Source organism: Prionailurus viverrinus, chromosome B3, assembly GCF_022837055.1.
Source record: "Prionailurus viverrinus isolate Anna chromosome B3, UM_Priviv_1.0, whole genome shotgun sequence".
NCBI classification, from domain to species: Eukaryota; Metazoa; Chordata; class Mammalia; order Carnivora; family Felidae; genus Prionailurus; species Prionailurus viverrinus.
Genome location: NC_062566.1, coordinates 50,110,471 through 50,122,692, shown reverse-complemented (window position 1 = coordinate 50,122,692; position 12,222 = coordinate 50,110,471). Strand labels below are relative to the sequence as shown.

Below are 12,222 nucleotides of genomic sequence, written 5' to 3'. Positions count from 1 at the left end.
CTTAGTTATTAATATATAGAAATTTTACCAATTTCTGGGTATCAACTTTGTATCCTGAAAACTTTACTGAATTCATTTATTACTTCTAATAATTTTTTGATGGAGCCTTTAGGATTTTATGTATATAGCATCATGTCATCTGCAAATAGTGACAGTTTAACTTCTTTATTAATATAGATGCCTTTTATTTCTTTTTCTTGTCTGATTGTTGTGGCTTGGACCTCCAGCACTATGTTGAATAAAAGTGGAAACAGCGGACCTCCTTGTCTTGTTCCTCATCTTAGAGGAATAGCTCTCAGGTTTTCATCACTGAGTAGGGTGTTAGCTGTGGATTTTTATTTATAGCCTTTATTATGTTGAGGTATGTTCTCTCTAAACCCACTTAGAGTTTTATCACGAACGGATGTTGAATTATGTCAAATGCTTTTTCTGCATTTATTGAGATGGTCATGATTTTTATCCTTCATTTTGTTGATGTGGTGTATGATGTTGATTTGCAAGTATTGAACCATCCTGCATCCCCAAAATAAATCCCAGTTGATTGTGGTGAATGATCCTTTTAATATATTGGTGAATGTGGTTTGCTAATTGAAAACTGTAGCTTTATAAGAAGTCCTGGAATCAGGTAGCTTAAGTCCTCTAATATTGTTTGTCTTTTTCAAATTTGTTTTGGCTATCCTAGATCTTTTGCATTTCCCTATGAATTTTAGAATCAGCTATTCAACTTCTATGAAAGAGCATGCTGAGCTTTTTATTGGGGTTGTACTTAATATAGAGATCAATTTGGGAAGAACTGACATCTTAACAGTATTTACTCCTTCAATCCATGAACATGGTATATCTCTCCACTTATTTAGGTCTTCTTCAATTTTTCTGAGAAATATTTTATTGTTGTAAGGGTGTATGTCTTATACATTTTTTTCTCAAACTTTTCTCTAAGTATTTATTTTTTGATGGTATTGTTATTGTAAATGGTCTAGCCCAGTGCCTGACATACCCAGGGTAGACACTGGGCAAATGTTTGTTGGAAGAACAAGTGAATCAATGCATAAAACGTGTAAGTGGAAATTACCAGTGTAGTAAGTCATAACTGCTCATTTTCAGGAGTTTTTCCCTAGCATTCTGCAACATGGGTGAAAGAGTAGAGAAAGCAGATGGGTGATACAATGCAGGAATTGGGAAAATGTGTGCCTGCTTTTGAATGTTAGGAAATGGCTGGGCAGGGAGACAAGACAAGGATGCTGGAAAGAAAAAACAGGAAATATCTAACCAAAGAGAAGGTTTTTTTCTATGACAGATTTAAACTATGTTCCTCATTCTGCAAAAACTGGCACTTTTCAGCTGTTTTCTTGACATTTCTCATGTAGCCTCCTATATCTGTCCAAATTCCCTCCTCTACTTTTTTTCTATATACCCCCACCCATGACTCCCACTTCTTAGTTTTCTTTTTCTTTGTGGTGACTTTCAAGATCTCTGCTTAGCTAGGAACAGAACTTGATTAGTTTTGCTAACATAATTTTATCTGCTTTCCAAATTGTGTGACCTCTTATTGACTGTGAACAATATATTTTAACTCCTGTGGATGATAGTAAAGAGCTTGTGAGCTGGAGTCATACTGTGTATGTCCTTGGAGAGCCACTAAACCTCTCTGAGCCTCCAGGAAGGCCTCCCTTCTCCACTCTAATATGCTGATTATAGAGATGATGCCCTCTTGGTCTCATTTCCCATTCCACATTATACACCGTCATGTGACAGTAGTGTGTGATCATGATTTGTATTCATGTTGTCTCAGCTAGATTACAAATGCTTAAAAGATAAGCCTTTTACTTTTTACCTTTATACTCCTATGAATGCCTTGCATATTTAAATATTTTTCTTAGGCGATGATGTGTCCCTGTTATCTAGTTAAGATAATGCATGGAGGGCACCTACTACAGTGATTGGCAAATAGTAGGTATTTAGCAAATTATATGAAAAGCATTCAGTCAATATGGGGAAATGTTGCTTATTTCCTCACTTTTTAATTAACAACCTTCTCCCCCCCCCCCCCCCCCCCCCACTTCCTTCATATAGTTTGTCCTTTGGCTGATTTAAAAACCTATTTATCAGGGGCGCCTGGGTGGTTGAGTTGTGTCCAACTTCAGCTCAGGTCATGATCTCAGGGTTTGTGGGTTCAAGCCCCATGTCAGGCTCTGTGCTGACAGCTTGGAGCTTAGAGCCTGCTTCAGATTCTGTGTCTCCCTCTCTCTCTGCCCCTCCCCCACTCACACTCTGTCTCTGTCTCTCTCTTTAAAATAAAAACAAAAAAATAAAAAAAAAGAAACCTATTTATTTTTCATTTTGAGATCATTTTTGACTTACAAAGGACTCACAAAAATAGTACAAAGAATTCCCACACATCAAGTGGTATGCTCTCAGTGTATGATACCAAGGAGGCACACGATGTCTCTTTATCAGTGTTATTAATTTTTTTAATGTTTATTTATTTTTGAGAGAGATAAAGAGAAAGAGAGCGAGCAGGGGAGGGGCAGAGAGAGAGAGAGGGAACCTGACGCAGGCTTCACACTGTCAGCACAGACCCCAACAAGGCACTCAATCTCACAAACTGAGATCATGATCTGAGCTGAAATCAAGAGTTGGATGCTTAACTGACTGAGCCACCCGGGTGCCCCAGTGTTGTTAACTTTGATCATTTGGTTAAGGTGATGTCTGCCAGATTTCTTTGCCATAAAATTACTATTTTTTGCCCTTTGCAAGAAGTATCTGCTGGGGAAATACTTTTGAATCTATGTAAATATTTTATTTCTTATCAAATTTTTACTCCCTGACTTTAGCATCCATTAATGATTCTTTCATGAAAAAATCTATCATAGAGTTTGCCAAATAATGATTTTTTAATTTCTACTTCAGCTATTTGGCATTTTACTCTAAGGAAGAGGTTTTCTTTCTCCTTCATTTAGCTGTTTATTCATTTGTTAATTTATATCAGTATAGATTCATGGAGGCTTATTGAACGAGTTATGATTCATTAGAATCATCATTATTTGTTTTTTTTTCTTCTTCTTCTTAAATTGTACAGACAGTAAAGTTGGATGGGTGGCAGAGAGTGTGGGGAAAGAAGGCTTTGAGTGCTGTTACAGTTAGAGGTATGCCAAACAGCAAGCTCAAAGGATAAAAGTTTGTGGTTTATATCAACCTAACAAGGACGATCATGAAATAAAATGTGGTGTAGATTATGCTGAAATATATCAGTTCCTCTCTGTTTCAGGAAATAAAAAAGGTCAGTTGGAACTAGTTTAATTGTTAAGGTCATTACAACTTCTCTTACCTTTTAGTATGTGGAGATGTTTGTTGTTTTTGAGTAGACTGTGAAGCACATATGTGAAAACAAATAGAAAATAAAATTTCAGTATCACCCTCTTGGCACAAGATGGCAGCAGTCAGCCATTGATTTTGCAGCTATGGATTTTTGCAGCCTCTAGACTTAAATTAATGTGTCTTTGTTTTTGCAGGGACTTCAGTACTAATGCTAATAATATTCAGATTGACAAAACCAAGCCTCTGTGGCACAACTATTTCCTATGTGGATTTAAAGGAATTCAGGTAAATCGGTTTATAAGACAACTACTAGCAGTTGAGCTTATAATGTATATTATATGTCAAGATTTGTTTTACTTACTATGTATTTTTTGCCTCCTTTTAATGCTAACTGGTGTTTCTGTTCTATTTTGCTAATTTATGTATTTCAGAGGATGGGGTAGATATGACTATTCCTGGGTGATGTCCACAGGGGGCAGTGATGGCTGTTCATAAATCAGTTGCAGCCAACACAAACCTTCCTCTTTTTTAAATCTTTGTATAAATTTTCTTTTGAAGGATATAATCTATAATACATTTTTTCTAACAATATGTATGTATATACTGTAATAGGATTTCAAGTTAGACAGCCCTAGGTTTGAATCTGAGCATTACTCAGCTGTGTGAATTCAACCTCTTTAAGTCTCAGATTGGTTTTCTGTATAATGATGTCATTGCTGTTCAGCAAAGAGTTGTTACAAGGATTACACAGTGCTCAACACATAGTAGGCATTCAATAAATGGTAACCAGTGCTGCTATTACTACTTCAGATGGAGTTAAAAAAAGATGTAGTGAAACTTTTTAGTGTAAGTATTTTCCTTAGAAATATTGAATAATTACCATGACTATCTCTAATGTCATGTACAAGAGCAAGAAAATGAAATATTTCTACTTTTTCTACAAATTAAAAATGTATGAAGGACAAAAAGAAAATTTATTTGATAAATCAATTTTGTTTGTTAAAAATCCATGTTTTAGACAGCTTGTGTCCCTTACTGCCTGGTGGTCCTTTCTGAAATTTTGTCATGAGTAGCCTAGGACTCAGTGATATAGCCATCATAGAAAAGCATCACATTTATTTCTGATGTGTAGTTCTATACTCTAATTATGGTGGTTCTGGTTTTAGAGTTCCTGCATTCATTTCTTCTTTCTCTTCTCTTCTCTTCTCTTCTCTTCTCTTCTCTCCTTCCTTCCTTCCTCTCTTCTTTCTTTCTTTCTTTCTTTCTTTCTTTCTTTTTCCAGACACATGGTAATAGCTTATGGGAAAAGGTATTGGCAGCTTTTAAATCTTCAAGTTATTTGGCTTATCATTTAAATCTTCAAGTTATTTGGCTTATCATACGCACTAGTGGGGATTACAGTATTTGGAAGCATTTCCCTGGCAAATGCAATTTGATCTTCCTTATAGCTACGTGCTTTTTATAGCATATGGATAAAGTGACCTAAATATACTGAATGTTGCTTTGTGTTGTTTTTGAGAATTTGAGGTCTAAAAGTTTTCTTTTCTGGTTTGACACTTATGTGCAAAAGTAGGTTTGTACAGAGAATTTTTGGCAGAGAAGTAATTTAAATGTTAGTTTGTTTAGAAACCTTCAGATTCAAATACTAGAAAATTTTAGAGGATAATCTGTTTATATTAAATTGAACATGTTACCCTTTTGGGATAGAGCTATGACAGAATTTGGCATAATCCATTTACGTTTTTGAATCTGTTGTATGTTTTAATTTAAAACATTGCGTGATAAGTTTGTAAGTATGATTCACATTCAAGATACACTGTGGATCAGTTTATAGTTAAATATATAGCACTCTCCAAGTTTCTTTTTTCTTTTCTTTTTTTTTTTTTTTTTAAACAAGCTGCCTGATGTTCTGTATGAAAGGGCATTGGCAGCAGCAGTGTTTCAGTTTATAATTTGTATTTCTGGAAAGGAAATTTTTAGATGACTTGAAATCCAGAAGAGAAATACTTCCAGCAGAATCTCTTTTTTTGTGGTGTGTGAGTTTTGCCAACATAGGAAAAAAGGACAAAAAGAATTAAGGAAGAAAACAGCCTTTAATTTGCAGAGTTTTGTTGTTACTTTGGTTATTCTAACTAGTTGATTGAAATTTCTTCCTAGAATAATGTGTTTGATGAAATGCATAATTATGTAATATAATAGTATTTTGTACTTTGGTCTTGAGCTGTTTGAGTAATTTGCAAACACAATAGTACTTTTTCTTGAGGAGGAGGTAGCCTTGAATTTATTTTTAATCCTAAACCACAAAGGTTATGTTATGATATCATCTTAAGTGCCATCCTAGATATTCATCTAAGTATCCTAGAGATGTCCATCTTTAGATCAGAGTCTCATTATTTCTTTGGGCTTTCCTAGTTGCAGAAATAGTTTCCCTGCTTCGTTTAGAGTCTGTATTCTCATCTGTGGCTGAATTCTAATTTGGCTGTCTTGAAAGCTACCATATGGCTAAACTGTATCTATAAACTCTAGTAAAAATCTGGATTTCCTCATATAGCTGACTTACATTAAATCACAGTGACAGCATCCTGGCCCATGTTTTTGACTGCAGTGGAGAAGTTCTCAACAAGAAATCAGGGACCTGGGTTCTACTCCCAGCTCCCTGTGTGTTGGAAAAAAACTTTTAATCTTTTGGTGACTAGGTTTTTCCATCAGTAAAAGGGAACCAAAGAAGCTTAGGACATTTTTTCTTCAGAGGACCTTCTGAAATTGAATTATAATTGTTTAATACTTTTTCTATATCTGTTCAAATCAATTAATGCTCAAGAAAAAGATCATTCCTCTTAAAAACTGAAAACAAACGGAGGGTTGATGGGGGGTGGGAGGGAGAGGGGGGTGGGTGATGGGTACTGAGGAGGGCACCTGTTGGGATGAGCACTTGGGTGTTGTGTGGAAACCAATTTGACAATAAATTTCATATTTAAAATAAAAAAATATTCTAAAAAAAAAGGAAAGAAAAAGATCATTCAAGGCAATTTTAGGAAATGGATCAATAGCTTTTTGTTGAAAAAGGAAAAAATTATCTTCAGATTACCAAACCCTGTGGCCAAGAACGATTTAATAAAATGCCATGTATAGACTCCACTAAAGCGAATTGCACAAGCAGTTTCTATCAATAGCACAATAAGTCCATTGATAAACGTTGGCTCTCTGGGGAATGAAAGAACCTTTTGCTACTCCTTGATTCCAACACCAAAGTTACAAGTGCTGTTTTCCCTTCTATTCTCAGGAGCACTTTGGTCTTAGCAACCTGACTGGGATGAATTGTTTGGTGGATGGAAACATCCCACCGAGTTCTGGTCTCTCTAGCTCCAGTGCTTTGGTGTGTTGTGCTGGCTTGGTGACTGTCACGGTGCTGGGAATGAACCTATCCAAGGTAACCAACTTGAATGTGTTCGCTTCACAGAACTCTCTCTTTCTAAAGGCATTAGTGTGTGAAGCTCAAAATTGGAATATCTTCCTTTGGTTAAACAACTTTGTCTTACCTGAAAGGACTCCACACATGGACATGCACATCACCTTAATAAATTAAGTACCACTTGTGGTAAACCACTGTGAGGTATCTGATACTTTGCAAACTGAGCAGATCTGTGAAGAGCTGGGATTAAATGCTCTTAGATGACGTGTGGAGTTTGAATGCATGGATATCTTTTTGGATCACCTCATTAACAAGTTCACTTTAGAGCTACAAATTGTAGGCTTCATAGTTAGACCTGCTTATTTTCAACCAAAACGTTAAATTAAATATTTGACAAGCACTGGGTAAAAAGGGTAAAGACCAGGCAATAAAGGAACCGAACAGCATATCTGTTTATACCAGCAGATTAGTCACTGAAATAAACTTTAAAACAAAATATTGCATTACAAAGAGGAAATGCTTATTTCAAGGAAACATAAATCCTACAAAAGGTCAGAAAGCCTCAACTTTACAAGTTCACATAAATCTCTGACTTTGCAGTTCAGAGCAGGTGTGCTCAGCTTTAATTAATGCTTTGGAGTTCTGGTTCAAACAAAATGTTACCATAGGTTCTTTTTATCCCATGTACCTATATTGCCACGTTTATAGATGATTTGGGGAGGGCATCAGGCAGATCAAGAGAAAGTCAGCCATATGCTTAGTCTTTCTTCAGCCTGTTTAACCTTTCAGTTTGAAAATGTTATACATAAGAGGAAAGACAAGTAAAGGAGAAAACAAAGGTTCAGGTAGAATTCTCTTTGGCTGTCATGTGTACTATACGTTAGTTAGCACTTTGTAAGCTATGGCTTATTTGGTGGGAAGGGTAACTTACTTGTTTTTTGTTCATTGAGAGGTAAGAAAGCAAAGGAAAGCAAGTCCAGATGTAAATGTGCTTCCACTGGTACTATGTTTAATCTGATGGCTTATTTGTTTATTCATTTGTTCATTATCCAACCATTATTTATTTAGTGGCTGCTTTGTGCCAGGTAATGTTCATAGCATTGAAGCTATAATACAGTTTTAACCCTCACAGTACTTATGATCTAAAAGGGGGATAGAGACATTTAATAGGCGACTATAATAGAGTGTGGTAAGTGGATAAGTAGTGTGCTAAGGGAGTATACTAAATGCAGATTTAGAGAGCATGAGGCATCTAAGCTGAGACACAAGGATTTGTAGATGTTAGTTAAGAAATAGTGATAGCATGATAACACTGATAACATCAGGTAGGCATGTATCAGGTGAAGGGAATCTTATGTGGAAATATCTAGAGTAAGAATGATCATGGATTGTTGGAGGAATTAGAAAGGGCTTAATTTGGCTGGAGTAATTTGGATGATGGGGAATTTGGGCTTTATCTTGATAGCATTGTAAAAACATTTCAGGCTTTTAGGAAGAAGGTAACATGATCATACCTATATTTTAGAAAGATCACTCTGGCTCTATTATTAAAACTGGTAGGAAAGTAGTAACAATATCAATAGTAGGGAAATTAGTTGGTCTAGGGAAATGGCAGTGAGAATGGAGAGATCTGAATCATAAACTGAAAGTATATCTTGGAATCAATAAGACTTGATAATTGATTGGGTATGGAGATGAGGGACAGAAAAGAGTCAAAGATTTTACCTAGGTTTCTGGCTTGGTGTGACTCATTGGAATAAGGAATATAGATGAAGGTAAAATATTGAGTAGGGGAAATCTGTGGGCAAGCTGATAGAGTTATCTAATATTTAGTCACAGACAATATCCCTGAAGGTCAGCAGGGAGATCTGGACTTGAGATGGCCCATTTGAGAGTCATTTAGTGTATAGCTGGGATCTGAAGCCATAAGAGTGGAGAAGAACTTCCAGGGGAAGAGCATAGGTAGAAAGATAAGGGAGACTAGGACAAGGATCTGGCAAGCATGAACATTTGAGGAATGGGCTGAGGAAGAGAGGTCTACTGAAGAGACTGAGAAGTAATCATATAGATAGGATGAAAATCAAAAAGGTAAGGCAACAACAAAGACAAGGAAGAGAATATTTCACAAAAACAGTGGTGTCATATGCTACTGAGATGTCAAGTAAGACAAGGACTAAGAAGCATCCATTGGATCTAACATCAGAGAAGTTAAAGAAAATCTTGGCAAGAACAGTTTAAAATAGAAATGAGTTGGGGGCACTTGGGTGGCTCAGTTGGTTAAACATCCAACTTTGGCTCAGGTCATCATGAACTCACTGTGAGTTTGAGGCCTGTGTCGGGCTCTGTGCTGACAGCTCAGAGCCTGGAGCCTGCTTCGGATTTTGTCTCCCTCTCTCTCTGCCCCTCCCCGACTCGCATTCTAGCTCTCTCTCTCTCAAAAAGATAAAAAACAATAAAAAAATTAAAATATGAATGAGTTAAAGTCTCTGTGAGAGGCAAGAAAGTAGAAATGTTCAGCAGATACAAAAATCTGGCTATACTTGGTGAGAGAGATAATCAGATGTGTGTGGTGGGGTAAGGTCGAGGAATTTATTTATTTATTTATTTATTTATTTATTTATTTTAAAGTTATTCATTTATTTTGAGGGAGAGAAAGAGAAAGAGAAAGAGAGAGAGAGAGAGAGACAGAGAGAGAGAGAGAGAGAATGAGAATGTGGGGAAGGGGCAAAGAGAGAGAGAGGAACAGAGAGAATACCAAGCAGGCTCCATGCTGTCAGCATGGAGCCCAGTGCAGGGCTCTATCTTACAAACCATGAGATCATAACCTGAGCCAAAATCAAGAGCTGGACACTCAACCAACTGAGCCACCCAGGCACCTCAAATTCATTTATTTATTAATAAGAGGATTGGTGAAACTTATTATTATTATTATTTTTTTGCATTTTGGAGGTTTTTAATGGTATAAATATCTAAGGGAAAGGAAGAAAAAAATGATGAAGAAAAAGAAACATTTGAAACTTTGGAATTGATTTTTTAATTCCTTGGAATTAAGTTGTTTCTGTGTTTTCAAAGTGAAAAACAGAAAATGTATTAGCATAAAAAGAGACAGAGAGATCAATGGAAGAGAATAAAGTGCCCAGAAATAAGCCCATGCATATATAGTCAATTAATTTATGACAAAGGAGCCAAGAATATACAATGGGGAAAGGATAATCTCTTCAATAAATGAATTTGGGGAAAGCTGGACAGCCACATGCAGAAGAATAAACTGGACCACTATCTTGCACCATACACAAAAACTAACTCAAAATGGGGATTAAAGACTTGAACATAAGACCTAAATGCATAAACTAGAAGAAACAAGCCTTAAGCTCCTTGACATTGGTCTTGGTAATGATTTTTTTTGAATTTGTCACCAAAAGCAAAAGTAACCAAAGCAAAAATAAACAGGTGGGACTACCTCAAAATAAAAAGCTTTTACACAATAAAGGAAACCATCAACAAAAGAAAAAGTCAACCTACCGAATGGGAGAAAATACTTGCAAATTATTTATCTGATAAGGGGTTAATATCCAAAATACATAAAGAAATCATACAACTCAATAGCAAAAAACCCCAAACAATGTGATAAAAAATGGGCAGAGTGTCTGAATAGACATTTTTCCAGAGAAGACATACAGAGGGTCAACAGACACATGAAAAATGCTTAACACCACTTATCATCAGAGAAATACAAATCAGAACAACAATGAGATATCACCTCATACACTGTTGGTGGGAATGTAAACTGGTACAGCTACTGTGGAAAATAGCATGGGGGGTTCTCAAAAAATTAAAAATAGAACCACCATATGCTCCAGCAACTGCATTTTTTGGTATTTACCTGAAGAAATAGAAAACACTAACTTGAAAAGATGTTTGTACCCCTGTGTACACTGAAACCTTATTTACAATAGTAAAGTCTCTGTTGGTGGATGAGTGGATAAAAAGAATATATATCTGTACAATGAAATATTAGTCAGCCATAAAAAAGAATGAAATCTTGCTAATTGTGACAACACGGAGGGAACTTGAAAGCATTGCACTAAGTGAACTAAGTCAGACAGGAAAAGACAGATATGTATGATTTCACTGATGGATGCAATCTAAAAATTTTAAACACCTAAGTTCATAGTTACAGAGAACAAACCAGTTGTTGCCAGAGATGGTGAGTAGGGGATGGGTGAAATGGGTAAAGGGAGTCAAAAGGTACAAACTTCCAGTTATAAAATAAATAAGTCAAGGGGATGGAATGTACAGAATGGTGACTATAGTTAACAATACTGCGTTGCATATTTGAAAGTTGCTAAGAGGGTAAATCTTAGAAGTTCTCATCACAAGAAAATAAAGTTCTATAACTATGTATGGTGATGGATGTTAACTGGACTAATTGTGGTGATCATTTCACGATATATACAGATATCAAATCATTATATTGTATACCTGAAACTAACAGAAGTATGTCAGTTATGCCTCAATTAAAAACACTGAATAAAGGGGTGCCTGGGTGGCTCAGTTGGTTAAGCGTCCGACTTCAGCTCAGGTCATGATCTCACTGTTTGTGAGTCCGAGCCCCGTGTCAGGCTCTGTGTTGACAGCTCAGAGCCTGGAGCCTGCTTTGGGTTCTGTGACTCCCTCTCTCTCTGCCCCTCTCCCACTCGTGCTCTGTCTCTGTTTCTTTCAAAACTAAATAAACATTAAAAAAAACTGAATAAAAAATAGCAAATATACTTTTATCAGGACTAATTCCATTGCCTAAAGGGAACAAAATATATATCCTGGATTTCCCTGTTAGTCTAAATTGCACTGGCAATGCTTATATTTTATGGGGGTTGAGCATCATTATTTGGACAATTTCTTTGCTGTAATGAGATAGAATCTTAACTGAAAGGAAGCAGAATTTGCTCAGAGTCTTTATAGTTAAGTGCCAGTTGTATACTTGACTCTTGTAAAAATCATAAAGCATAAGAACTCCATGGACTTTAGAGATGACTTAGTCAAAAAAAAATTTAAACTGATGTATCAGTGTCCGATAAGAAACGAATGGCACACAGCGTATAGCTGAAGAGAATTTAATAAAAAGATTGTTTACAGAGATGTGGGCAAGTTCAAGGGAACCAACTAGGAAGAGTTCTTTTGTGAATCCAGAAGAAGCTGTTATGCTTTAGGAGCAATGGCTATAGAGTAATGTTGCTAGAGATGCAATGAGGCATGGAGAGAGTGAAGCGGGTGGAAGTGTCAGTTAGTGGCAGTGGGTGAGGGGAGTTGTCCATAGTGGCCTCTGTGTCTCTTCCACGATACAGAGAAGTGTCAGAATGGAGGGGCAGGAAGGCAAACGGAGAACAACCAGCCTATCAGATAAGAAAAATAAGTCCCATGAGAAACTGGTGAGTAATCTCTCCCAATTGATGAATAATTCCCTCCCAATTAAGATGTACATCCGGTGTTCCCTA

At 36.4% G+C, this 12,222-nt stretch overlaps 1 protein-coding gene across 2 annotated transcripts in view; it reads left to right on the top strand.

Moving 5' to 3' along the window:
- Positions 1 to 12,222, top strand: part of GALK2 (galactokinase 2) — a 134,797-nt gene that overhangs the window by 35,862 nt on the left and 86,713 nt on the right. For both annotated transcript variants that reach the window (XM_047862984.1, XM_047862983.1), the window contains exons 4-5: positions 3,513 to 3,603; positions 6,602 to 6,748. In XM_047862984.1, coding sequence (XP_047718940.1) covers positions 3,513 to 3,603; positions 6,602 to 6,748 — 238 coding nt within the window. The remainder of the gene's footprint in view (positions 1 to 3,512; positions 3,604 to 6,601; positions 6,749 to 12,222) is intronic.